The sequence below is a fragment of the Anser cygnoides genome, chromosome 27 (assembly GCF_040182565.1).
Source record: "Anser cygnoides isolate HZ-2024a breed goose chromosome 27, Taihu_goose_T2T_genome, whole genome shotgun sequence".
In the NCBI taxonomy this organism is placed as follows: domain Eukaryota; kingdom Metazoa; phylum Chordata; class Aves; order Anseriformes; family Anatidae; genus Anser; species Anser cygnoides.
The window spans coordinates 1,326,220-1,350,913 of NC_089899.1; the positions used below are offsets into that span (position 1 = coordinate 1,326,220).

The 24,694-nt window shown below is 70.2% G+C and overlaps 4 protein-coding genes across 9 annotated transcripts; 1 reads left to right on the forward strand and 3 right to left on the reverse strand.

Annotated features, from left to right (window-relative positions):
- Positions 1–106: 106 nt before the first annotated feature.
- Positions 107–9,652, reverse strand: ANO8 (anoctamin 8). 4 transcript variants are annotated; one of them, XM_066984098.1, is made up of 18 exons: positions 9,416–9,652; positions 6,486–6,596; positions 6,169–6,301; positions 5,943–6,081; positions 5,568–5,664; positions 5,124–5,240; positions 4,914–5,041; positions 4,461–4,622; positions 4,091–4,243; positions 3,893–4,019; positions 3,741–3,796; positions 3,576–3,650; positions 3,231–3,374; positions 2,267–2,953; positions 1,989–2,180; positions 1,765–1,896; positions 1,537–1,647; positions 107–1,431 (listed from the first exon to the last, which is right to left on the reverse strand). In XM_066984098.1, the coding sequence occupies exons 1-18, from the start codon at positions 9,513–9,515 to the stop codon at positions 754–756; spliced, it is 3,342 nt and encodes a 1,113-aa protein (XP_066840199.1). In that variant the 5' UTR covers positions 9,516–9,652; the 3' UTR covers positions 107–753. The 4 variants fall into 4 exon arrangements, with proteins under 4 accessions (XP_066840199.1, XP_066840197.1, XP_066840201.1 ...); XM_066984096.1 differs by lacking the exon at positions 9,416–9,652 and adding an exon at positions 6,924–7,245; XM_066984100.1 differs by lacking the exon at positions 3,231–3,374.
- Positions 9,653–11,609: 1,957 nt separating this feature from the next.
- On the forward strand, positions 11,610–15,526 carry GTPBP3 (GTP binding protein 3, mitochondrial). 2 transcript variants are annotated; one of them, XM_066983818.1, is made up of 9 exons: positions 11,610–11,744; positions 12,778–13,016; positions 13,527–13,613; positions 13,720–13,922; positions 14,048–14,120; positions 14,209–14,352; positions 14,516–14,681; positions 14,810–15,085; positions 15,224–15,526. In XM_066983818.1, the coding sequence occupies exons 1-9, from the start codon at positions 11,707–11,709 to the stop codon at positions 15,453–15,455; spliced, it is 1,458 nt and encodes a 485-aa protein (XP_066839919.1). In that variant the 5' UTR covers positions 11,610–11,706; the 3' UTR covers positions 15,456–15,526. The 2 variants fall into 2 exon arrangements, with proteins under 2 accessions (XP_066839919.1, XP_066839920.1); XM_066983819.1 differs by lacking the exon at positions 13,527–13,613.
- A 1,469-nt stretch (positions 15,527–16,995) lies between these two features.
- Positions 16,996–19,839, reverse strand: PLVAP (plasmalemma vesicle associated protein). The gene is made up of 6 exons (XM_066983820.1): positions 19,367–19,839; positions 19,001–19,091; positions 18,173–18,762; positions 17,550–17,679; positions 17,358–17,436; positions 16,996–17,260 (listed from the first exon to the last, which is right to left on the reverse strand). Exons 1-6 carry the CDS (start codon positions 19,742–19,744, stop codon positions 17,254–17,256), a joined length of 1,275 nt encoding a protein of 424 aa, XP_066839921.1. The 5' UTR covers positions 19,745–19,839; the 3' UTR covers positions 16,996–17,253.
- Positions 19,840–21,004: 1,165 nt separating this feature from the next.
- Positions 21,005–24,562, reverse strand: LOC125180701 (ribonuclease Y-like). Of its 2 annotated transcripts, none has more exons than XM_066983821.1 (5): positions 24,122–24,562; positions 23,136–23,232; positions 22,883–23,015; positions 22,719–22,787; positions 21,005–22,543 (listed from the first exon to the last, which is right to left on the reverse strand). In XM_066983821.1, exons 1-5 carry the CDS (start codon positions 24,449–24,451, stop codon positions 22,534–22,536), a joined length of 639 nt encoding a protein of 212 aa, XP_066839922.1. In that variant the 5' UTR covers positions 24,452–24,562; the 3' UTR covers positions 21,005–22,533. The 2 variants fall into 2 exon arrangements, with proteins under 2 accessions (XP_066839922.1, XP_047908344.2); XM_048052387.2 differs by having other exon boundaries at positions 22,704–22,787.
- Positions 24,563–24,694: the final 132 nt, after the last annotated feature.

Here is a 24,694-nt window from a genome sequence, read left to right on the forward strand (position 1 = left end):
GAGGGAAGGGGAGCGTCGCAGTCGCTGGGGCCCGGCCGGGCTGCTCCGAGCTCTCGCCTCCGCCACCTCCAGCCGTCGCACGAAGAACGGGAGCGAGCCGCTTGCCTTGGGTTTTGTTTTGTTTTTAGTGCAAGAAATGCTGCCCATGCATGGGAATCCGAGTGGCCGGCGCTCGCCACTCACCCCCCTCCCTCCCGGCAGGTGCTGGGGCCGGGGAACGTCCCCGTGCTGGCAGGACCGGACCCTGTGCCGAGGCTGCGGGACGGTGCCGGCGGCCCCGGGGCGACGGCTGGTGCAGCAGGACGCGGCGGTGGCGGTAGGCACGGGGTGAATCGGGCTCCTCGCGCCATCTCGTTCCTCTGCGATCGGAGACGCGGTGCCGAGCCCGGCTGCCTTCGCCCATGGGGGCTCTGCGGGATGCTCCTGGTAGGTCTGGGGACACCGAATTCCCCTGCGTCCCCTTGGGTGACCGTGGCCTCTGCGGAGCCGTGGAGCAGGACCAGGATTTCACCTGCCTGTCCCCAATTTGCCGGAGGTACAGGAGGGGACGCTCCATCCGTGGACACGGCCGGGCCCTGCTGCTGCTCACACCGACGGTGCCTTGCTCGGGCGTCCGTGCCGCAGGATGAGGCCGGACCCCGCCGGAGCTTCGGGTCCCAGCAGGGGGGCTGGAGGGGCGCGAGGGGATGCGACGGAGGGGGACGGTGCAGGGCGCGGGGCCAGCACGCCCGTGCTCGCTCCCGAAACGTCGGGTTAGATTTTATAGCCCCCGCTCTCCTCCTCCGTCCGCAGCTCCGGCTCCTCGCGGCCCCCGTCCTCCGGCACCCCGTTGAGGTGGGACTTGCTGGGGCCTGGCCGCTCGCCCCCATCCGTGGAGGGGCCGGGCCGGGGCTGGGGGGAGGCAGTGGCCGTGGCCCCGTTGCCGCTGGCCCCTTCGGACTTGCCGAAGTTGAAGAGCTTGCCGGGGTTGAATGGCTTGGTGGGTGACTGGACCTTCTCGGTCCCCGCGTCCCTCTTAGTCTCGGGGGATTTCAGGAACTTGAAGCTGAGGAAGCCGGGGAGTTTGTTATCGCTGCCGGTGGGGGACTGGGGGGACCTGGCGGCGGCCGTGCTGCCAGCCCCGGCCCCCCCGGAGAGGAACTTGCCCTGCAAAGGGATGATCTGCTTCAGCTTCATGACGTTGTTGGTGGCCAGCAGCGAGCTGGGGCGCTTGGGCTTGTCGGAGCCGTGCGAGGTGCCCCCGGAGCCCTTCCCCTTGCCCTGGCTCTTCTCGTGGGCCGGGTCCTGCCCGGCGGCCTCGGGCTTGGCCTCGTCGCGGCTGGACTCGCGCTCCTTGCGGGCCTGGTACTCGGCGTGCCGCTGCCGCTCCTCCTCCTCCCGCTTGCGCCGCTGCTGCTGCTGGAAGTGGTGCTGCGCCTGGCGCTCGTGCTTCTGCCAACGGGGAGCGCGTCGGGCACGGGGACGCCTCGGGGACGTCCCTGCTCCGTGCTCGGCCCCGAGGGGCGCATTGCCCCCCCCCCCTCCGGCATCGCCTACCTTGAAGGCCTCGCGGCGCTGGTACTCCAGCTTCGCCATCTCCTCGGCCACCCAGGCGGGGATGTCGGGGATGGCCACTTGGATCACGTACTTCAGCAGCAGGGCGAAGTGCTGCGGGGGCACGGGGGGCACGCTGAGCATCCCCTCCCCAAATGCACCCCACGAGAAACGGGGACCGGAGAGGGCAGCGCACCGGGAGACCCTACAATAACAAGCGGAGCGCCGTACCTCCAGCACCACCACGGAGATGATGGCTCCCTCGGGGCTGAGCCAGGGGAAGAGGCGCTGGAGCTGCCCGCACTGGGCGATCAGGTAGCAGTTGACCACGATGGCCAGGACGCCCATGGCCTCCATCACCTTCTGCATGAGGGACGGCACCGGGGATGAGCTGGAAACCTGTGGCCAGCCTGCCGAGACCCCCAGCCCGGCCCCCCCCCCGGCCCCCATCCCACCTGCCACTGCCCGATGCTCTCGACCCGCTGGCCGAAGGGGCGCTGCAGCCCCGTGCACAGCTTGAAGGCGTCGCTGCGGATCTCGATGACGTTGTTCACCAGGGCGCACATGGCGGCCAGCGGGAAGGCGGAGGAGAAGAGCACCACGTAGCCGAACTGGATGAACATCTCCTGGTAGTCCTGGAAGGTGTCCTGGGGAGGAAGAGGAGGAGGAGGAGGAGGAGGAATGCATTGCAATGGGGCTTGGGGAGGATGCCCCATGCCCTGCTGGAGCTCACCTCGTACTTCTTCATGCAGCTCTCCACCTCCGCCTGCGTCAGCTGCGTGGAGTAATCCTCCTCGGGCGGGTCGATCCAGGAGGCCCGGTTCCGCTTGCGCCCTTCCTCCTCACCCTCCTCCTCCTCCCGACTCTCGGCCGCCCGCCTCCTCCGGCTGCCCCGCAGGACGGCGGCCGGCTCCGCTGCCTTGACCGGGCTTCCCGGGGGGCCTTCGGCGTCGTCCTCATCCTCGCCCAGCTCGAAGACGGAGGCGGGGTCCATGCCCTTCTCCACCATGGTGGGGCTGCCCTCCTCCAGGAAGCTCTCGTCCTCGGGGCCGCCGGGCTCCGTGCCGCGCCGCTCCGCCTTCTCGATGAAGCTCACCTTCTTCAGCTTCAGCCCGCAGTCCAGGGCGCTCTCGTCCTCCGAATCCGACTCGCGCCGCTCTTCCTCCTCCTCCTCCTCCTCCTCCTCCGGCACCCCGCAGCCCCCGTTCAGACACTTCTTCTCGCCCCGCGGCCCCTCGGGGGCGGCCCCGGCAGCTGGGGGGCCGCGGGGACGGGCGAGCAGGCGGAGGACGGCGTGCGCGACCTCGCGGAGGCTGCGGAGGCTGAGGTCCCCCCGGCGCAGCCGGCGGTACAGGTGGGGCTGCGACACCTCCTTGACGTTCTGCAGGAACTGGCGGGTGATGAGCAGCGTGGCCAGCATCTGCGTGGGGACACCGGGAACCCGCTGTCACCCGGGGGGGGGGGGGGCCCAGTTCCCGGGTGTCCCCCTCCCGCGCCCCCATCGCCACGGGGTCCCCGCTCCTCCCCGTGGCCGCGCTGCTGGAGGGGGGCACCCAACGTGGTGTCCCCCCAGCGGCACCGAGCTCGCCGGCCTCGTGCGTGCCACCGTGGTGGGGACGGGACCCCCGGGGGTTGGGGTGCGGGGGGGGGGGGGGGTCGGGGGTGGCATGCACGGCCCCCGCCCTCCCCGCTCCTACTTTGGATACTCCCAGTCTCCAGCAAAAGCCCAGGAGGCCCTTAAAGAAGATGAGGGAGAGGTGGAGGTGGAGGAAGATGAAGGGGAGGAGAGCCTCTTTGAGCTGACGCATGAGGCTTTGGGAGAGAGAGAAGATGAGCAGGAGCTGTGGAAGGGACAGAAGGACGGACAGACAGACAGACAGAGAGAGACCGTGAGCGGTAACGCGGCATGCGGGGACAGCGGGGCGCGGGGGGGGCCGGGTGCGGGTGCCGCTGGCTCGAGGACGTCCGTCTGTCCATCCGGGGGCGTCGGGGAGTTGGGGGGGTCCTCGCTGGCCCCGCCACCCCCGGGCGCTGCCCCTTACCTCCTTGAGCCGCTCCATGTCTTTGAGGTAGAAACCGATGTAGAAAAGACTTAGGTATGAATTTACAAACTGAAACTGCGGGGCAGAGAGGGGGGGGGTGAGCGGGGGGCGGCCGCCGGGACCCTCGCGTCCCCCCCCCCCCCGCCCCCCCGTCCGCCCCCTTACCAGGACGATTTTGATGATGAGGTGTTTCTCGTAGGCACTCTGCAGGCGGTAGTTCTCTGCGAAGCCCAGGGGGGTGAGTTCAGGGGGGGGGGGGGGTCCCCACGCCCAGCCCCGACGCCCCCCCCCCCCCTTTCCCCCCGGCCCCCACGCACCCATGTCGTTCAGCCAGTAGGCGATCTTCTTGTAAACCTCGTCGCAGGTCGTGACGATGACGGCCAGGACGATTTTGGGCAGGAAGCGGATGATGCGGGGCAGCTCCTTGATGCTCAGCACGAACTCCTATGGGGATGGGGTCAGTGGGGGGGGGTGGTGGAAGCCCCCCGGCTGCCGGGACCCGGGCTGGGACCCACCTGGAGCTGGAAGCAGCCCAGCATGACGAGGAAGACGAAGGAGAGGCAGGCGAGGCAGACGGGCAGGCTGACCAGGCACTGGAAGAGCAGGCGCTTCCACGGCGGGTAGTAAAACTCCTCCGCGCTGGTCACGGGGCTGATTCTCTTAATGCCCTAATTTTAGGGGGGACGGCAGCGTGTGATCCCAGTGCTGGCTGGGGGGGGACTCAGCCCGGACCCCCAGGAATAACCACAGGTGTCACGACGGTGCCAATTCTCCGCACCAAGCCCCCGGTGCCTTGAGCCTCCCCACGCACACAGGACCCGGAGGGACGGTGCTCAGCTCCACGGGGACACCCCACAAGGACCCCCCTCTCCCCCAAGTGCTCACCCTGAACTGGGGCCGGGGCTCTTCGATGGACTCGGCGGGGGTGTCCAGCGTCCCCCACTTGTAGGCGAACTCGGCCCCGCGGCGCTTCCACTCCTCCAGGAAGAGCGTGGCCCAGATGACGTTGAAGATGGCGAAGACCACGCAGCAGATGTCCTGGCTGGTCTGCGGGGCGGAGGGCACCCACCGCGCCGGGGTCGGTCCCCTCCCGTCCCTACTGCCCCCCGCTCAGCCCCCACCCCATCCGGTGGTCCCGGGGAGCCGCCTGGCCCCGACCCCGCTGCTCTGAGGGCTCGGGATGCGGTTAAGCAGCTGATGGGATTAGGGGCCTCCCAGCTCCGCAGCAATTAGGGCATTAAAGCATCAAAGGGAAAGGCTGGAGTGGGGAGGGGAGGGAAATGTCCCCTTCCGGCCCCCAAAAAGCTGGGATTTGCCCCATTTCCCAGCCCCTCGCACCTGGTCGCTCTCGGTGAAGGTGTAGAGGATGGAGCCGAAGACGGCGGGGTACACCATGGCCGAGGTGTAGAAGCCGAGCCAGGCGAAGTACATGGCGATCTTCACGCCAAAGTAGTCGCAGATCTCATCTGCAGGGGTCGGGGGGGGGGGGGTGTGAACGGGGCCGGGACCCCCCCTCCCCAGCCCCAGGACCCCCTGCCGGCGCCTCACCGAGCGGCTGAGCCTCGCAGATCGCCTGCACCCAGGACTTCATGAGCCGCTTGAGGATCCTCTGCTCGTGCAGCGGGAAGACCTGCTGGATGACGCCGCGGGCCGCCAGCTCCGGGACTGCGCCGCGGGGGCAGGAGGTGAGGCGTGGGGACGCCGCTGTCCCCCCCCCCCCCCCCCAGGTCCCCAATATGTGTCCCCAGCCAGGCCCGGCACAGGGGGCTTTGGGGCAGGGATCACGGGAAGGATGGGCTTGGGGTGACGGTGCCACAGCGGGGCTCTGTGCCCAACCCTGCTCATGGCACGGGGTGCGCACCGTGTGCCCGCTGTCCCCTTGTTCGTCACCCTGTCCCTGGGGACCCTCTGGGGGTCAGACGTGGTACGGCTGGGATGTGGGGAGGTGGCTGGGGGGGTGGGGGGGTCCGTGCCGTGCCGTGCCGTACTCACTGATGGGCTGCCCCTCGAGGAAGTGGATGTTGTGCAGCGCCTCACCCTGCTTGGCGCGCAGGTTCTCCAGCCAGTACCTGATGATGTTTTGCCGTTCCTGCAGCACCGCAGCGGGGTGAGCCCGGCCCCCAGCGCCCCCCCTGTGACACCCGTGTCTCCCTGCACATCCCCTCCCCAGCCCCTACCCTCTCCTGTCCCCTCTGGACCTCTCTTGTCCCCATCTTGGGGGTGTTTAACCTGGTCCCCAGCTCGGCCAGGGGGTCTCCAATCCCCTTTTCCCCCTGGGGACAGGGACATGACTTGTGTCCTTGCCCCGTGTCCCTGCCCCATGTCCCTGCATCCCTGTCCCCTATCCCTCGCCCCTCCGTGTCCCACCTGAGAGGTGAAGAAGTAAAGCTCGTTCTCGATGTTCTCGTAGATGTAATCCTCCTCGCAGGAGAAGCTCCGCATGCCCCCGCCGAACTCGGCTTTCACCGGCTTCCGCAGCCCGATCTCATCGGCCCCACGCAGCAGGCTGCAGGGAGCGGGGACGCGGCTGGGGACGCGGCTGAGGGCACGGGGGGGGACGTGGCCGGGGCCGGGGCCGTGGCCGGGAGCCTACCTCTCGTAGGTGGCGGTGACGAAGAAGGCGTAGACGCGGGTGTGCTTGTGGTGCCGGACCTGCACGATGAGCTCGGGGATGCCGAGGCGGATGTGGTTCAGCAGCCAGAGCAGCGTGTGGTCGTCCGTGGTGTCTGGGGGCGCACGGTGCCGGTCGCACCAGCCTGTCCCTGTGCCTGTGTCCCCCAGCACCATCCCCATCCCTCCCCGTGTCCCCGCCTCGGGTACGGGGCTGCGAGGAGCTCTGGGCTGTGGTCCAGGTGCCATCGGACCCCTCCTCACCCCCCAGACCCAAGCCAGACCCTCGCATCTCCCTACCCGGGAAGGTCATCAGCACATCGCAGTTCTCCGTGGGCACCGTCTTCATCCAGGCTTTGTGGGACATGATGTAGCGCCCGGCTTGGAGCAGCCGCTTCCCAAAAAGCTTGTCTGCCGGGGGGACGGAGCGGGTGAGCGGCCGCGGGCACCCCCAGGCCTCCCCCCCACCCCGACCCGCAGCCCCGCGCTGGGAGCCGGACCCCGAATCAACAATGATTCAGCTGCTGGCACGCACAAGGGGACAGGGACCCCGGTGTGTCCCCAGCGGTGGCCGTGCCAGCGGGTCGCAGCGAGGTGACGCCGGCTCCGGCTCAGGTTTCTCCTCCAGCAGCTCCGGGTGCCCGAAAAAGCCCCGACAGCTGCCGGGGAGGAGGCGGCGGCGCAGCCTGGCAGGGCCGGGATCCCCTGTGCCCCCCTGGACCCCCCCCTCGTGCTCACCTCTGCCCGCAGCCCCTCGGCGGGGCCGGGCTCCGGCAGGGCCGCGACGCCGGAAGATGGAAAACGGCAGGAAAAATGGGGAGAGCGAAAAAGCAGCCGGTCTCCATGGAAACCCGGGGAGGCCCTGTGCCGCTGCGAAGAGCGGGGATGGGGACGGTCCCCAGGGTCCCCTTGTCACCCCCTGGCTGGGGCTTTTGTAGGGACACAGCCCGTGCCCTGCTCCGGGGCGGCCGTGCCGCAGGGGTTCGCTGTCCCCGTGCCCGGTGCCCCCATCACCTCTCTCGGGATGGACGGGGACCTGGCGCATCCCAAACCGGCAGGGAGGGCAGGATGAGGCCCCTGCGGTGCCATCAGGTCCCCCCCCCCCCCCCGCACGCCAGCAGCACCCGGCTGCCTCCGTGCCTCAGTTTCCCCCTGCTGAGCCAGGGCGCGGGGGATGTCACAACAGCCAGCCTGCCCCAGGGCTGGGAAGGTCCCGGGGCACAGGAAATCCTGCTCGCACCGGGCACGCCGGCCCCAAAAAACAGGAAATGCCGGACCTGCTCCGGGCCCGCTCCGTCCCGGTGGCTGCGCCCCAGCTCCGGGCCCCCATCCCAATTCAGAGCAGGGCCCCCACCGCCGGCTGAGACCCGACAAACTCATCTCCCCCGCTGCCGGTGGCTCCGGGCTGGGCAGGGGCCGCGCTGAAAGGCCGCCCTGTGCCGGCACCGTGGGCGAAAGAGCGGGACGGCGCCAGGCTGCTCGGCACGGCTCGGCACGGCTCGCCGGACGCCCCCGGAGCGGGGCCGATCCTGCACCCCGGGGGCATCGCTCGCCCGCCCCGTATGCAGAGAACACCCTCGCGGCGGCGAGGCAGGGCCTGGCTGAGCACAAGCCCGGCATTGTGGGTGCCGGCACAGCTGCAGGGCCGGGATGGTGCCGGGGGAAGCCGCTTCGGGTGGGGACGTGGGTGTCCCCGTGGGGTCCCCCGGCTCCGCTCCATCCAGGCACTCTGCCCCATACAGAGCCACTGGGACCCCCAGCCCGAGCGGAACCCCCGCTCTGCTCCGGCACGAACGGCGACGAGCACCCATCCTGCTCGGCTGGGGGGTGCTGAGGCCCCAGCTGGACACCGGCAGGGCGAGCTCGGCCGGCTGAATTATTTACGCCCCGCAAAGGGAGCCGTAATCCTAGCTGGGAGAGCGGGTGGCCGGGGAGGGGGCACCGCACGCACACCCCAGCACGCACCGTGTGTGCACGCTCCCACGTGTGCGAAGCCACGGCAGCGCCCCAGTTTGCACCACGAGGCCCCCCGGCAAGGCGTGAGCCCCCCCCTGCGCGGGGCACGGACCCCGAGGAGCTGCGGGTTGGGGGCGCGGGGACCCCAACGCTGGGCTCAGCTGCTCGGGGTGCAGCGGGGCTTTTCCTTCCCAAGGTCACTGCAAGAGACGTGGAGGAGCCGCAGAGGGGTCCTGAGCGCAGGTCCTGTCCCCCTGACCATGGTGTGGGGGGGGGGACACCGCATTGACCCCCCTCTGGCCACGGGGCCGTCCCTGCCTCCTGCCCCATGTCCCCTCCTGGTGCCACCGGTGCCACCGCCGGCAGAGCCACCGAGCACAGAGGGACGAGGGGACACCGCCGCTGTCCCTCTCTCCCCGCTTGTCCCCGCGGCCACCCGCTCACCTTGGGGTAAGGTCACCGGAGCCGCAGGGCTCTGGGGACCCAAAAATCCTTCCCCGGCCACCCCGCGGAGCCCGCGGCCGCTCGGGGCAGAGGCGGGCGTCATTTCGAGGCCGGACCTGCCCGCTGCGGGGGGGTGGGGGGGGGGGCACAAAGTGGGTCACGCTCCCACCCGTGACGCCCCGTGTCCCAGTCCGGCCACGTCCTCGGTGCTGTCACCTGCTGGGGGGGGGGGGGGGGGGGGGGGCACGCGTTCTCCTGCGGCCCCCTCCCCACGTTGGGGACCCGATGGCAAAGCCCCCGTCCTGCACCCGCTGCGTGGACCCCATCGGGGGGGGGGGGGGGGGGGGGCACGGACCTGGCAAGGGGGGACAAAAGGACCTTCTCGGGGGGGGGGGGGACACACACACATGGCATGGGGGTGACAGAGCTGCCCTGGGGGGGGGCATTGATAAATCCTCGGGCACTCAGCCCCCCTGCACGCCCCCTGTCCCGGGGGGGGGGGGGCGCATATATCCCAAACCCCAAACGGGCAGGGGAAGGCTGGGCGGGGGGGGGGGGCGGGCAGCACGGGGCTGTGCTGGGACCACCGCGACCCCCCCCTCGGGATGGGAGAAAAGAGGGGGGGGGCAAAAATCATCGCACCCCCCCCCCCCCCCCCCCCCCCCCGGAGCGGCCCCGCCGCATTGAGCCGCAGGGAGCGGCCCCGCCGCCCGGTGCCCCCCCACCTCCCCCCCACCCCGGGGGGCCGGCTCCTCCCGGTTCCGTGCACCCCCCCCCCTCCCTCCTCCGGTGCCCCCCCCCCGGCTCCATCCATCCCCGGTGCCACCTACCCAGGACGCCAGCGGGGGCCGCCGGCTCCGGTCTTTCGTCGGCGGCCGGGGCCCTCCGGGGCCGTTCGCCCTCCTGAGCTGCCGCCGGCGGCTCGGGCATGGTGGGGGGCACCGGGCGCGGCGGGGGCTCGGCGGGGACCGGCGCATGGGGACCGCCGCGGCTCCGGGCACGGGGCCGGTGCCTCCCGAAGCCGCCCGAGCCGCCGCCGCCGCCGCCGCCGCCGCCGCGCCCGGCCGGGAGGAGGGACAAAGGCGGCGGAGCGCAGCGCTCCCGGCCCCCCCCCCCGGAATCAGCCTGCTCGGACGACGGCCCCCCCCAGCGCCGAGCAGGGGGACCCAGGAGTCCCTTCACCCCCCCCCCCCTTCACCCCCCCTCTCCATCACCCCCCCCCCCCTCCATCACCCCCCCCCCGGGGAGGAGAGGGTGCGGAGCATCCCTGCTGCCAGCCCCCCCCCCCCCCCCCCGGGATGCCCCACGTCCCCAGCACCCCCCCACACCTCGCTTGACCCCCCCTCCCCGATGCCCCCTGCACCCCCACAACGCCCCCCCCTCCTGTTTACCCCCCCCCATCCTGCCTGCCCCACATCCCTGCCCCCCCCCCTAACCCGCCCCCCCGGCACTGTGCCCGGGCCCGGTTATTTCGGGTGGAGAGGCACGCAGGGAACCCAACCGGGGCCGTGCTGTCCCGCTGACATTTGGGAGCCCTCCCCTGCCCCCCCCACCCCACAAACCGACCCCAGTGACCCCCCCCCCCCCCAAAACCCCCAGGGTGTCACCGGGTGGGGGTCCTGGTGCAGCCCCACCAGGCTCCCCGCTGTCCCCATGGCAGTGTGGGCATCAAGGCTTGGGGACCCCCGTGGCCAGGTCTTGCCCCCCCCCCCTGTGCCCCCCCCAGCTCTGAACACCCGCGGCTATTTTGGGGCCAGCGCCGGGTGCCAGTGGTGACGCGGTGCCACCGGGAACCGTCCCCTCCTCCGGCAGCTGCCGCTGGGGCTCACAAGCTGGCGCCTCGCCCGGGCCAGGCCTGGCCACCGTCCCCGTCCCGTTTTGGGACCCCCCCCCCCCGGCCTCGGAGCTGGAGCCGCTCCTCGCTGCTGTGTCCCCTCCGTTGGGCTCGTGGCCAGCGGAGCGCGGGGAGGGGGTCGGAGGGATCTGTGATGGGCCCAGCGGGATTTGTAAAGCACGGGGGTGGTGCTGGTGGGTTTCAGCATCCCTGGGACTCCTGCGTCCCTCCTGCATCTCCTGCATCCCTCCTGTGTCCTCCCGCATCCCTGCCTCCATCATCCCGCGTCCCTCCTGCATCCCTCTTGTGTCTCTCCTGCATCCCACCAGCATCCCTGCCTCCACCGTCCCGCACCCTTCCTGCATCTCCTGCACCCCTGCCTCTATCATCCTGCATCCTCCCCCATCTCCTGCGTCCCTCCTGCATCTCCTGCGTCCCTCCTGCATCCCTGCCTCCATCATCCTGAATCCCTTCTGCATCTCCTGCACCCCCTCCATCTCCTGCATATCTCCTGCATCTCTTGTGTCCCTCCTGCATCCGTCCTGCACCTCCTGCATCCCCTCCATCCCCTGCATCCCTCCTGCATCCCTCTTGCACCCCTGCCTTGATCATCCTGCGTCCCTCCTGCAGCTCCTGTGTCCCTCCTGCATCCCTGCCTCCATCATCCTGAGTCCCTCCAGCATCTCCTGCACCCCCCCTCCATCCCCCTGCATCCCCTCCATCTCTTTTATCCCTCCTGAATCCCTGCCTCCATCGTCTTGAGTCCCTCCTGCATCTCCTGCATCCCCTTCACCTCCTGCATCCCCTTCACCTCCTGCATCCCCTTCACCTCCTGCATCCCCTTCACCTCCTGCATCCCCTTCATCCTCCCCATCCCCTGCATCCTCTGCCCCCCCCCGTGCCCCCCACGCCGCTGCAGCCCCAGCCAGGCCCCAGCAGGCTGCCAGCAGCCCCCAGCGCTGGGGGGGGGGACGGGTGGACCACGAGGGACGGGACTGAGCCCCGGCAGCGCTGCTGGCCCGCGGGGGACCGGGGGGATGGGGGGGAACCGGGGGGACCCCCGCGGCCACCCCAGCGCAGCGCCGTGCCCCACGCCGGGCGGAAGCGCTCTGCTCCTGCGCGGCTTCAGGCGGCGCCGCGTCATTCCCCGCCGCCGCCCAATCAGAAGCGGCACCCCGGTATAAAGCCCGCCCTCTGAGCGGAAAGAACCAATCGGATGGCGCTGGCGGGCGCGGCGGGGCTCCCGCGCCGAGGCCGCCTCTGGGCTCGGGGGAGGGGCGAGGGCCGATGGCGCTGCGCGGGGCGCTGAGCGCGGCGGGACGGAGGTGGGGGCACCTTGGGGGGCGGGGGGGGCACGGGGAGGGGGTGCACGGGGGAGGGGGGGCTGTATGGGGGGGTGCACGGACGGGGGGGGTACTGGGAGGAGGGGTGCACGGGGGGGGGTACTGGGAGGACGGGGGGGGTGCACGGGGGGGGGGTGCACGGGAGGGGGTCTGCAGGGGGAAGGGGGGGGTGCACGGGGAGGGGGTGCATGGGCGGGGGGGGTGCACGGGCGGGGGGGGGTGCACGGGCAGGGGGTGCACGGGGGGTGTTCATGGGCGGGGGTGCACAGGGGGGTGCACGGGGAAGGGGGGGGTCTGCAGGGGGAAGAGGGGTGCAAGGGGAGGGGGTGCACGGGGGGTGCACGGGGGGGGCTGCCTGGGGAAGGGGGGCTTGGGGGGGGGTGTGCCTGGACAGGGGGGTGTGCATGGGGAAGGGGGGGTCTGCAGGGGGACGGGGTGCACGGGGGGGCTGCATGGAGAAGCGGGGGCTTGGGGGGGGGGTTGCACGGGGCGGGGGGTGCCTGGACAGGGGGGTGTGCATGGGGAAGGGGGGGGTCTGCAGGGGGACGGGGTGCACGGGGGGGCTGCGTGGGGAAGGGGGGGTTGGGGGGGCTGCACGGGGAGGGGGGTACACGGGGGGAGTTGCTTGGGGGGGGTACGTGGGAGGGGGTCTGCACAGGGAAGGGGGGTGCGTGGGGGGGGTCTGCACATAAGGGGGGGCACGCTTAGGGCTGGGGGTCCTGCGGTATGGGGCGTGCATTTGGGGAGGGGGTGTCCATGGAGGTGGGTCTGCATGGGGGGGGAGGGGTGCACCCCTGGGGGCGGTGACTGGGGGGGGCACCCAGGGGCCAGTGGGTGTCCCGTGGGGGTGCAGGGGGTGGGGTCACACCCCTGGGGGGGTGCAGTTTGCAAGGGGAAGGGGCGCACCCATACATAGGGCAAGGTGAATGGGGGTGGGTCACACCCTTGCACCCCCTCTGCCCCATTTTGGGGTGTGCATGGGGACCCCCCCCCCACTTACGGCCCCCCCCCGCAGGTGGGCGCAGCAGCGCCTGTGCTGCACGGCGCGGGGCGACACCATCTTCGCCGTGTCCTCCGGGCACGGGCGCTGCGGGGTCGCCGTCATCCGCACCAGCGGGCCGGGCAGCCGGGGCGCCCTAAGGAGCCTGACGGGGCGCCCCGAGCTGCCCCCCCCCCGCGTCCTGGCCCTGCGGCGCATCCGAGACCCCGCCACCGCCGAGCCCTTGGACCGCGGCCTCGTCGTCTGGTTCCCAGGTGGGGGTGGTAGAGGGGTGCCTGGCTGGTTTCGGCTGCTCAGTGGGGGTTTTGGGTGCCCGGCGGGGGTCTCGGTGCCTGGAAAGGGGGGTGGGGGGGGGTCTGGGTGCCCATCACAGCACGGCACAGCTCCCCTCAGCATCCCCAGCACCGTGGCATCAGGGCCGTATGGGGTCAACGCTGCCCCCTTCTCCCCGACCCTAATCTCGGCTGCTGGTTGGGGGGCTCCCTGCTGCTCCCCCTCCCCAAATCCCTGTGGGGACCCCCGGTGCTACGGGTCTGAGTGTCTGGAAAGGGGTGGGGGGGGGTCTGGGTGCCCATCACGGCGCGGCGCAGCCCCTCTTGGTGTCCCCGGCACCGTGGCATCAGGGCTGTGTGGGGTCAACGCTGCCCCCTTCTCCCCGACCCTAAGCTTGGCTGCTGGTTGGGGGGCTCCCTCCTGCTCCCCCTCCCCAAATCCCTGTGGGGGCGCCCATCCGAGCCGTGCCCTGAGCTCCCCGCACCCCGCAGGCCCCCAGAGCTTCACGGGCGAGGACTGCGCCGAGCTGCACGTGCACGGCGGGCCGGCGGTGGTGAGCGGGGTGCTGCGGGCGCTGGGTGAGGAGCCCCCGGCCCCATCCCCGATCCCCTCGGGTCCTGCGCCCCCGGGGTGCTCCCGGAGGGTTTCACCCAGCTCGGGGCTCACCCGGTGGCCCCGTGGCAGGGCGCCTGCCCGGGCTGCGCCCCGCCGAGCCGGGCGAGTTCACGCGGCGAGCCTTCCACCGCGGGAAGCTGGACCTGACGGCCGCCGAGGGGCTCGGGGACCTCATCCACGCCGAGACGGAGGCGCAGCGGCGCCAGGCGCTGCGGCAGATGGAGGGCGAGCTGGGGAGGCTCTACCAGCGCTGGAGCGAGACCCTCACCCAGGTAAAGGGGGTGTTTGGGGGGGGCGGTCCGGGTGCTTGGGTTCTCCTCCCTCGACGCGTGGCGGGAACGGGTTGGGGACGCGGGGGCCGTCCCCGCTGAGCCTCGTCCCCCTCGCTGCCCCCCAGGCTCTTGCCCACCTCGAAGCCTACATCGACTTCAGCGAGGATGACAACGTGGAGGAAGAGGTGTTGTCGCAAGGTCAGGGGCAGCGGGGGGCACGGCACCCTGTCCTCGCTGTCCAACCCCCCCCCCCCCCAACCGACACGTCCCCGTTCTGTCCCCGCAGTGGACGCAGCCGTGCGGGCGCTGGAGCAGGAGCTCGGTGCCCACCTGCAGGACGGGCGCCGGGGGGAGCTGCTCCGCGGGGGGGTCCGCGCAGTCATCGCCGGCCCCCCCAACGTGGGCAAGAGCAGCCTGCTCAACCTGCTGTGTGAGTGGGGCGCGGGGGGGTTGCTGCTGGTGACATTTAACCCCCACCCCCGATAACAGCAGCCACCTCCCCATCCCCGATGCTGCTGTACGGGCAGGAGGTCCCTGGCGTCACCCCCCCCCCCCGGCCCTGAGCCCCCCCCCCTGTCTCCCACCCCCCCCAGGCCGGCGCCCGGCAGCCATCGTGTCGCCGGTGGCGGGCACCACGCGGGACGTGGTGGAGGTGTCCCTCAACGTCACCGGTTACCCCGTGGTGCTGAGCGACACGGCCGGGCTGCGCGACGCCACCGACCCCGTCGAGCGAGAGGGCGTCAGCCGCGCGCGGGACCGGTGAGCTGGGGTCAGAGCGGGGGGTGCAGGCAGGATCGGGGGGCACCCCACCCCCCCCCTCCGTTTAACCGCAGGGTTGGGACGTGGCAGGATGCGGCCCCGTGCCCAGCCCTGCCCCGTCCCCGCAGGCTGCAGCGGGCAGACCTGGTGCTGGCCGTGCTGGATGCCACGGCCGTGCCCGCCGAGCCGGCGGGGCTGGGGGCTGCCGTGGGGTCCCTGGTGCCCCCCGCCGCCCCCTGCATCCTGGTGCTCAACAAGGCCGACCTGCTGGGGGGGGACACGGGGGCTCTGCGTGCCGCCTGCGCCCGGGGACCCCCCGTGCCCCCCGCCACCCTTCTGTCCTGCAAGACGGGCGACGGCATCGACCGCCTGCTGGAGCTGCTGGGGCAGCAGTTGGCACAGCTGTAAGCGCAAGGGGTTTTTTTTTTGGGGGGTGGGGGGGACGCTCGGGGGACACCGCTTACCCCATCCCTGTATGGGCAGCTTGAGGAGGGGTTGCTCCAGGGTGGTTTTTTTTTTTTTTTTTCTTGCCCCCTCCCCAGGTGCGGAGACCCCCTGGCCGGCTCGCCCAGCCTGACGCAGAGCCGGCACAGCCAGCACCTGGGGGACTGCGCGGCCGCGCTGGCGCGCTACGGCCGGCACCGCGCGCGGGACCTGGGGCTGGCGGCCGAGCAGCTGCGGCTGGCGCGGCGGCACCTGGGGCGCATCACCGGGCACGTGGGCGCCGAGGACGTCCTCGACATCATCTTCAGGGATTTCTGCGTCGGCAAGTGACGGGGCGCCGGGGCGCGGCCCCCCCTTACCCCACCCCACCTCCTTGCGGGTATTAAACCGTGGTGCCTTGGGCTGCTTCTGGCATCCTTCCCCCCTGCGCCCCCCGCTGCGGTCCCCGCAGGGCTCGGTGGCCCCGTGCCAGGGCGCTGTGCTTTCCCTAGCTGGGGTGGGGGGGGGCAGGGGGTGTATGTCCTGAGCCCCAGCTGTGGGAAAAAAAAAAAAAGGCGCTGGGAAAGGCCACGTTTCCTGGCCAGGAGGATAAACAAGGAGCTGGAGTGTCTGGAATGGAAAAACCTTGGCTTCACCCTTGGGCATCTCCGTCCCATAGCACGGCACGGGGCCCTGTGGGATGCGGGACCCGTCCCGACACCCCAAACGCCTTCCCCAGGGCAGTGGTTGGGGGGTCCCAGCCCCCAGCATGGCCCCGCAGCCCCAATCTGTTGCCTGGGTGCCCCCCAGCTCTCCCCGCCCACACCTGCTCCGTGGCTGCTTTGGGCTCGGTGGGGTTGGGGGGGCCCTAAAAGTGGGGGGTCCTGGGGGTGCTCGTCCTTCTCCCACCCCCATTTGGGGCTTCAGGGTTATTCGTGGCGGAGCTCCAGGGGCTCCTCCAGCAGCGAGCGGGTCCCCGCGCTCCCCAGCTGGGCCACACAGGGTGGCTGGGGCTGAGCCCCGCCGTCACCCCCATCCCACCCTGTCCCTGCACCCTGGGGACAGGGGGACCCGGTGATGCCCCCGTGCCTCTGGATGCCTGCAGCGCGTGGCTTTGTGTGGCATGGGGGACCCCAACGGGACCCCCAGGGGTGCTGGCTAGGGCCAGGGACCCTCTGGTGGCCCGCAGGGTGCTACGTGCCACCGGCAAGGTGCTGGTGGCGTGCGGGCAGCGCGGGAGGGGGCGTCCCGGCAGGCCGGGTGTCAGGAAAAGCTCTTTAAACAGGAAGGCGAGGGAAGCACGGCCATAAATCAGAGCGTGGCAGCAGTGATTAATCACCGGGCTCGGCCTGTCCTGCACGCGCTGCTGCGCCCCGGCCCCGCCACCCTGCGTGACAAAAGCCGGGACGCCGGGGTCCCCAGGGACCCCAGGGTGTAGGGGGGGGCTTGGCTGGGCTTTGCTCCTGTGCTGGGGGCTCACGGCTGTGGCATCCAGGGGCTTCCCACGGGGGAAAGCACGGGTTTGCCGTGTGCCGTCGGGGATGGGTTTTGTGGTGGGGAGGATGGTGGCTATCCAAAGGGATGCCTTAACCCACAGCCCCCCCACACTGAAGCTGGGGGTCCCCATCCCTCGCACCTCCATCCCTGGCGCCCCCATCCCTCCCATCCCCATCATTTCGGGGCAGCCTTGGCCGGCGCTCGGCCCCTTCTGGGAACAGCCCCCCCGCCTCCTGACCGCGCTCTTCCTGGCTGCCGTTTCCTCCGCCAGGCTGCCCATCTGCAGCGGGGACGGGATGTTCCCGCTACCCCCCCCCCCCCTCCGGCCCTGGCCTTTGTGCCCCCCTTCCAGCTCTCCCCCCCTTGGGCATCGCAGTACACGCGTGGCGAGCCGTGGCGGTGCTGAGCGGTGCTGAGCGCTGCCTGTATTTCCAGCTGCCGACCGCGCCGCGTGCACGCACGTGTGAGCCGAGCGAGCGGGGAGGTGGGGGGCTTGGGGAGGGTGGGGAAGGGGAGAAAGGGGGATGCGGCCCCAGTCCCCGCTCGCTCCCGGTTGGAGTTTTCCATCGGTGCTGTGGGAAATGCCGCTCCAGGCTTGTCCTGCTCCTGTCCTCGAGCCCCTCGCTGCGGCTCACCCTGCGCTGCTCAGCCGCTAGCCGCTGCAGGGAGAGCAGGATCAGGCCCCTGTGCTCTCAGCCCCCTCTGCTCCCCGGCCCCCGGGGGGGGGGGGGGTCATCCCATGCCCACCCCCCTCACCTGGGGTTCCTCAGCGTGGCCATGTACTGCTCCATCATCTTCTGCACCAACCGCTGCATCTCCTCCATGCTGATTTTGCCTGGCGGGAAGAGAGCAGCGGGGCCTGAGCCGGGCTGGCGGGGGACCCTCATAGACAGGGGGCGATGCCCCCTGAGGTGACGGGGGGGCTGTTGGGGTTGGGGACGGACTCACCCGCGCTGCCGAAGATGCCCAGGTTCCTCAGAGGATCTGCGTAGGAGCTGGGGCTGGCGAAGGGCCCCGGCCGCACGCTGCCCCCCAGGGTCCCCGGCACCCACGAGCCCGTGATGTCGAAGGTGTCCAGCTGCAGAGGGCACGGTGGGCGCGTCGGTGCTGGCTCTCAGGGCCCTGCCCCACGCCACGGGACCGGTGCCGGGCTCGGCACGGCCACCGAGTGCTCACGGTGCCTCTGGGGAGCAGGGTCCAAGGGTGGCACCGCGGCTTGTCCCTGCCTGGGGTGCGCCGCGGGACCGGGCAAAAGCGCAGGTCCGAAAACTCGGGTAAAAACGCAAGGCTGAAAAGCGTGCGCAAAAGTGCACGGGCAAAAGTGCACGGGCAAAAGTGCAGGTCTGAAAATGCAGGGGTAAAAATGCCAGGCTGAAAAAAAAAAATGCACATGCAGAAGTGGCTGTGCAAAAGTGCACGGGCGAAAGTGCGGGTCTGAATACCGAGAGGTAAAAATGCAAGGCTGAAAAGTGCCTGTGCAACAGAAGGCTGCGTGTGCCCAGCCTCGCACTCTCCCGAAGCGGCCGTGGAAGACACCCGGGGCTGTCCCCGTGCCCCAGCTGCCCCCTCACCTTGGCGCCCTCGCAGATGCTGAGCCGCTGCTTCAAGTAGTTGGCTTGCACGGCGGCTTTGCTCTTCTCCCCCACCTCCTTGCTGAGCTGCTCCTTCTCCGCCAGCAGCTTCTTCTTCTCCTCCTGGCCGCCCTTCAGCTGCTTGTCGGCCTCCTGCAGCCGCTTCTCCAGCTCCTGCTTCTCCCGGGAGCAGTTGAAGCGGCACTGCAGCAGGTTCACGTCGCAGGCGCTCTTCTCCCTGTACATGGTGTCGCGCTCCTGCTGCTGGAGGAAGAGCCCCTCGGTGCGCTGCGTCAGCCTCCTGAGCTCCTCGTGCACCGAGTTGCAGCTGTAGGGGCTTATCGTCTCCCTGATGCGCTGGAGGGAGATGCTGATGTCTGGGCGCAGGATGTTGCACTCGCGCTTCAGCAGCTCCAGGTGGGACTTGGTGGATTCGCACAGGGTCTGGGTGCTGAGCAGCTCCTGCTGGCAGCCCTCGCGCTCCTGGTTGGCCTTGGCCAGCGCCGCGCTCGCCTTGGCGCAGTTGTCCTCCAGCTCCTTCCTCGCCAGGGCCGTCTTGTCCAGCTGGCTCCGCAGCTGCGCCTTTTCGGCTGCACGGGGTGGGGGGGGCAGAAGGTTGGGGTGCACGGTGCCCCGCCGCCGCCCGCACCCTCTCCCAACCCCACGTGGCATCGCGGGGTGATGTCCCTGCCCAGCCCCGGGGGAGAGGTGTGCTTCGGGGGGGTGCCCTGGGGGTGCTGGGGGTCCCCGGAGGGCTGGGGGGGGAAGGCTGGGTCGGGAAGGGGGGGGATGCTGAGGGTGGGGGCGGGTGGGTAGGGGCCCCCTTACCGCTGCAGTTGGCATTGATGAGGTCGATGGTCATGTGGTAATCCTCCAGCATCATCTTCTGGTAGATCATGATCCTCATCATTTCCTGCAGCTGGGGGCGGGAAGGGGAGGGGGTCAGCGCAGTTCGTAGGACACCCCCTCCCCCCCCCCCATCCCACCCCCCTCGGCACCACCCCGCTTCGGCAGCGGCAGCCCCGGGGGCTCATCCGGCAGGGCCAAGGAGGTGGGAATCCCATTGATGGGCGCTTCCAGGGCTTGGGGGGGGCACATCAGCAGGGTCTGCCCCCACCCCGCACCCCCTCATCCATCCCTTTGGGGGGGAGGGTTAAATGGGGTTCCCCCCCCCCATCCCATCCCGGCTCTCACCTTGGGGGTGGCATTGGGGAGCTGGCTGCTGTTGCACTTGTCCAGCTCGCGCTGCACCTTCTGCAGCGTGCCCTGCAGCCCCTGCTTCTCCTTCAGGGTGTTGTTGAGGGTGCGGGTCAGGTTGGCGTTCCTCCCGCTGAGGGTGATGATCTTGTTGTAGCGGTCCTGCATCTGCTCCTCCAGCAGCCGGAGGTGCGTGTCGGTGCCCGCGTGCGCGTTGCCGTACACCATGAAGAGCACCAGCCCCAGGATGATGAGGAACTGGATGAGGGACGTGAAGAGGAAGACGTACTTCATGTAGAAGCCGCAGTCCCGCTTGGGCATCGCCTCCTTGGCCTCCAAGCCGAACTTGGCCATGGCGTAGCTGCTCTTCTGCATGCTCCCCCCTGCTCTGCTCACCCCACCCCACGGCAGCCCCTTTCAATGGGGCCGCGCCGGGGTGGAGCTTGCTCCCCGGGCCGTGTTTATATTGCTCTATTTAATATTTCCTTCTGCTGGGCTCCTTCCTGCCTCTCCGGATGCCTCGGACTTGCCGGGTTATCACAGCGCAGCTTCTGTTTGCAGGAGGGCTATTGTTCCCGGCTGCTGACGGACGGGGGGCAAAGCGCAGCCGCTCCCCCCCCCCCCCCTCCCCGGTGCCGATGCTGGGGATCGGCTCTCCCCCGGGACCCGCTCCCCGGCCTCACCCCGCACGCGAGGAAATCGGCTCCGTGCGGCGACGGCCGCGGGCTCCGGAGGGTGCTGGGGTGGGGAATGGGTGAGGGTGGGCGCAGCTGGGGGGGGGATGGAGGAGGAACCCCCCCACGCCGGTGCTCGTGTCGCTGCTGGGAGCTGCAGCACGCAGGGACCGATGCTCCAGCCGGCGGGGGGAAGGATGCGGCCGGCTGAGGGATGCTGAGGGACGGTGCTGGGAGCCCAGAGGCCAGGATGGGTGCCCTGGCCCACGGAGAGCATTGAAGGTGGCCTCAACCCCCCCCATCGAAGGTGGCCTCGACCCCGTTGCCTGCGTCAGCACCGATCCGCAGGGCTGCTGAGGATGCCAAGCACGTGCAGGATGGGCCCTCGGGGGCTTTGCCATCCTGTGCCATGGGGGTGCGGGTCTGCGGCCACCTCCCCTGTCCCGCTGCAGGTTTGGGGTCCCCTGGGCAGAGCGGTGAGCCCGGGGGGGACGACACGAAGTCCAGCTTGGGGACAGGCTGGGACACGGAGCATCTCCACCAGTGACCACAGCCGGGCTGCGGGACCAGATCCCGGCTCTGGGCTGAACGGGGCCACGTTCGGATCCCAACCACCGCGTGCGTCCCCATCCCCGCTCCGTGGTGCCGTTCCCCAGCCGGCGCCGCAGGATGCCCGGAACGGGGCGGGGGGGGCTCAGCAGGGGGGTGCTGAGGTGCTGGCGCTGACCCCGCCACGGCTGAGCCGCTCGCTGTTTCCTGCCTTCTCGCTGCGCCACGCTCCCTGGGGCCCGCGAGTGTCTGCGGTGCTGGGGACGGTGTCGGTCCCAAATCCATTCTCAGCTACCGCGTTTCCTTCCTGAGCTGCAAATAACGGTGAGTCACCCCCTCCGCTCCCCCCCGGCACCAGGCCCCGCCGTGGGGACGCTGTCTGGGCTCTGCTGGCCCCTGACCCCGTTGCTGGCTCCGGACCCCGGCGCGGCGCTGCCTTCGCCGATGGGATGCTCGCCGCGGCCACGCGGTCCCCGAGGGCTCCCTGCATCCATTGGGGCGCCCGGGGGGTCCCCATGGGGCATCCCCAGGCGGCTCAGCCCCCCTGCCACGTGCACACCCTGCCTCTTTGTCCCATTTTCCAATTAGCCGCCCGTCTATAATTAATCCTTCCTGTGCCAAGGGCTGGCGCTGCATCGAGGTCGGGCCATGGGAACGGGTCCTGCCCATCCCGGACCGTTGGGTGTGGGACCGTGCTTGGGGACCGCTGGGTTTGGGACCCTATCGCAGCCCCCCCCTTTGTCTCAGCCTCGCCCGGCTGCCCACCATGGGGGTCGCTGGGGGCGATTCCCCCCCCTCTGGGCTTGGTTGGGGGGGGGGGGGGCCGGATGCCTGCGCTCGGCCTCTCGCAGCCGCCCTGCCCTCTGCACAGGATATCGCTGTGGCAGCGGCAGGAAAATCGGCAACTTTCCTGGAAACCGTCTTTAGAGAAGATCAAAGGAGCTGGGAAGTGGCTGCGAAACGGCAGCAGCTGCTCGTCCCTGTCCCCCCACCCTCCCACCCCCTCCAGCTCGGCCCCGCAGCCCCTGCCAGCCCCCTTGGGGGTGCCCGGGGGGTGCCGGGCACCCTCCCTCTGCCTCCTGCCTCCCACACTTGGGGTGCTGCTGATTAGCAGGCCTAATTGGAGTTGCCTGATTGTGCACACCCCTAAGCCGTGCCAGGCTTCGGCTGCAGGTCAACGGCTTCACGCTAGGGGTGTCTGCAGGCACTGGGGTGTGCGGAGCCCCCCCCGCTGTGCCAAATCCCCCTGCGCAGGGCTGGTGCTCGAGGCCGAGAGCCCTGACCCCACGTCCGGTGCTTGCAGCGAGGTAAGCGACGTCTCTGTACGTATGGGATGTTTACGGACCAAGCTTGAGCAATATTTTATACACGTCAAGCTTTAGCATTATTTTGTACACGTGAAGCCGGCTTAATCCTTAGGTGTGTAGTAAGCAGGGGGGGGGTTGGCTGCAGGTTAACCGTAGCAGGTGCTTGACCACCACTTCTGTTTAATCCACGGATAAATAGAGTTAATGATTAATAAATCCTTTTGGATAACCTCGGGACGTGAAGCTGTTTCAATAAATCAGCTGCGACAAGCGGGTGGTGGCCGGCAAAGGCTTCCAGCACCCGAAACTGCCCGAGCCCGGTCCCTGGGTGCCCGCGGGGCGGTGGGACGCGGGCGAGGGCAGCGCCGGTGGTCTCGCTGCGACGGCTCCGCTCTGATGCTGCCCGGCGCTGCGGGGCTGAGCTGCTGCTGGGTCCCAGTGCTAAGGGGCGCTGTGGGACTGGGAATGATGGGCTCGGCCCCGGCACCCCCAGCACCCCGCTTCGGCTGAGCCCAGGTGGGTGCAGGGGGGGGGGGGGGGGGGCCGCAGCCGTGCTGGCGCGGTGGCGGTGCCGTACCCAAGCGTGGTCGGTGTGCTGGTAAAAGGGGGGGGCAGGAAGGATGCTGCGGGGGCTTCAGCCCTTCCTGCAAGAGAGGGGACGGCCACGAGTGAGTGGGGACACCGGTGACAAAGGATAGCATGTGCAAAGCTGCACCCACAAATGGTTGTGCTGGAGAAGCCCCCTCCCCAAGGTGTCCAGCCCCCGACCCGCCAAAGCAGGAGGGCAGCCCCCACAAAATGTACCGGGAAGGGGAGCACCTGCGCCTGGCCGTGCGGGACCCCACCCGCCGCCGTCGCAGCGCCTCCGCCTCGGCCGCGTAGTCCCTCCTGCGGGCAGAGCAGAGCCGTGTTAGGGGACACCGCGTCCCTGGGGGGCACCCAGAGGGGGACAGGGGGACACAGCAAAGGGACGGGACCCTCACAGGGTTTTCTCGAGCTCTTTCTGCCGAGCCTCACACTTCTCCCCGCGTGCCCGCAGCGCTCGCCGCTGCTCCTCCGCCTCCTCCAGCCGCTGCCGCAGCCCCTTCGCCTGCTCTGCGCCCTGTGCCAGCTCCTCTGCGGGGCGAAGGGGCACCCCAAAACCTGAGCCACCCGGCCGGGCAGTCGCCCCCAGGGCGTGCGTGGCTGAGTCACCAGCCCAGGCTGGGGTCCCAGGGGCCGGACAGACGGACGCACCTTGCAGAGCCGCGTTCCTGCGGGCCAGCTCAGCCCGCTCGCGCCGCAGCGCCAGCGCCTCGTCCCGCAGCGCCGTCGCGTTGGCCTCCAGCCTGGCCTGGGGAGAGGGGACACGGCGGCGTGGGAACGGGGGGGGCAGCATCGTCCCAGCTCCTCAACTGCTGCCGGAGGGCTGCCTGTCCTCACCGGTGTCCCCGGAGCAACCCCCGTGCTCCTGGTGACTTTGTGTCCCCCTTGTCACGCTGGGAAGGTTTCTCCAAGAGGTAGGGATGTGGTTTTGGGGGAAAAAAAAAAAACTCTTCCCCTGGAGCAAAGGGACAGCCTGAGCCCAGACTTGGTGAGGATGCATGGGGGGCACGGCGGGAGCCCCAACCTGCTCAGCCCCTATGGGTGCCTCGTGGGGGCTGGGGGCTCCCACTCTCCATGAGCTCGCCCCAGCCGGGTCCCCCCGGCCGGCGCCAGCCCCGGGATGCCGGAGCACTTTTCCAGCCCCTCCAGGCCATTGTTCGGCCGGATGGCGGAGGGGAGGTGGGCCCCGCTCTTCCTCCGGCCGCGGCCGCAGCGCTGGGGCCAGGCCCTTTCCCAGCTGGGTCCACAGCTAAAAATACCTCGGAGGAGAGGAGAGGAGAGAAGAGGAGAGGCAGCTCTGCACCGGCCTCCAGCCTCCGCGGCTGCTTTGGGATGGGTTAATTATACGTGTGGAGTGCCTCGGTTTGGGCGCTGCTAAGAATAGCCGTCCCCCCCCCCAGCCAGGCACGAGGAACCGGAGGGGGGCTTTCCACACCCCAACTGCTGCTGGGATTTTCCACGAGCCTGCCCCCAATCCCCCCAGAGACGGAGCATCGACACGGTCTTAGCCATTGCGCCGCCCCAGGAGCCACCTCCCCAACCTTTCTGGGCAGCGTTGCTCTCCCCACATGCATGCAGCCCCATAGCGGGGTCTGAGGGGCCGGTAACCCCCCCCCCCCCATCCCCGCAGCACCTACCGCCCGCTCCCGGCAGGACGCCAAGCTGGAATTGAGCTTCTCGCCCTCCTCGCGTGCTTGGGCCAGCTCCCGGCGCCGAGCATCCTCTGCCCGCGCGCTCTCGGCCGCGGCGCGCTGCAGCCGGGCACGATCCTGCTCCAGCTCGGCCAGGCGCAGCTCCAGCACCCGGCTCTCGTTGGCCGCCCGCTCCCGGCAGCCCCGCAGCATCCCCAGAGCCTCCGAGCGCCACAGCAGCACGGCCACCGAGACTGTCACCGCCGCCACCAGCACCAGCAGCGCCACGCACAGCCCCAGCACCTTCAGCGTGGCTTTGGGCACCGCGGGGTCCATGCCGGGGAGGGGGACGGGGACGCTCGTGGCTGCCCGGGGTGTGCCCGGGTTGCTCTGGGTGCTGCCTGCGGGTTTTCTCGCCCAGCGCCGCTTTGGGCTGTGGTTTCTTGCAGGTCACAGCCCATAGCAGGCTTGGTTTGTGCAGCGCGTGGGAGGATGCTCGGCCCCGGCCGTGGGTAAAATCGGCCGGGACAAACCCAAGCCGTGCCGGGGAGGCTGTCCTGATGCTGGAGCAACAAAACA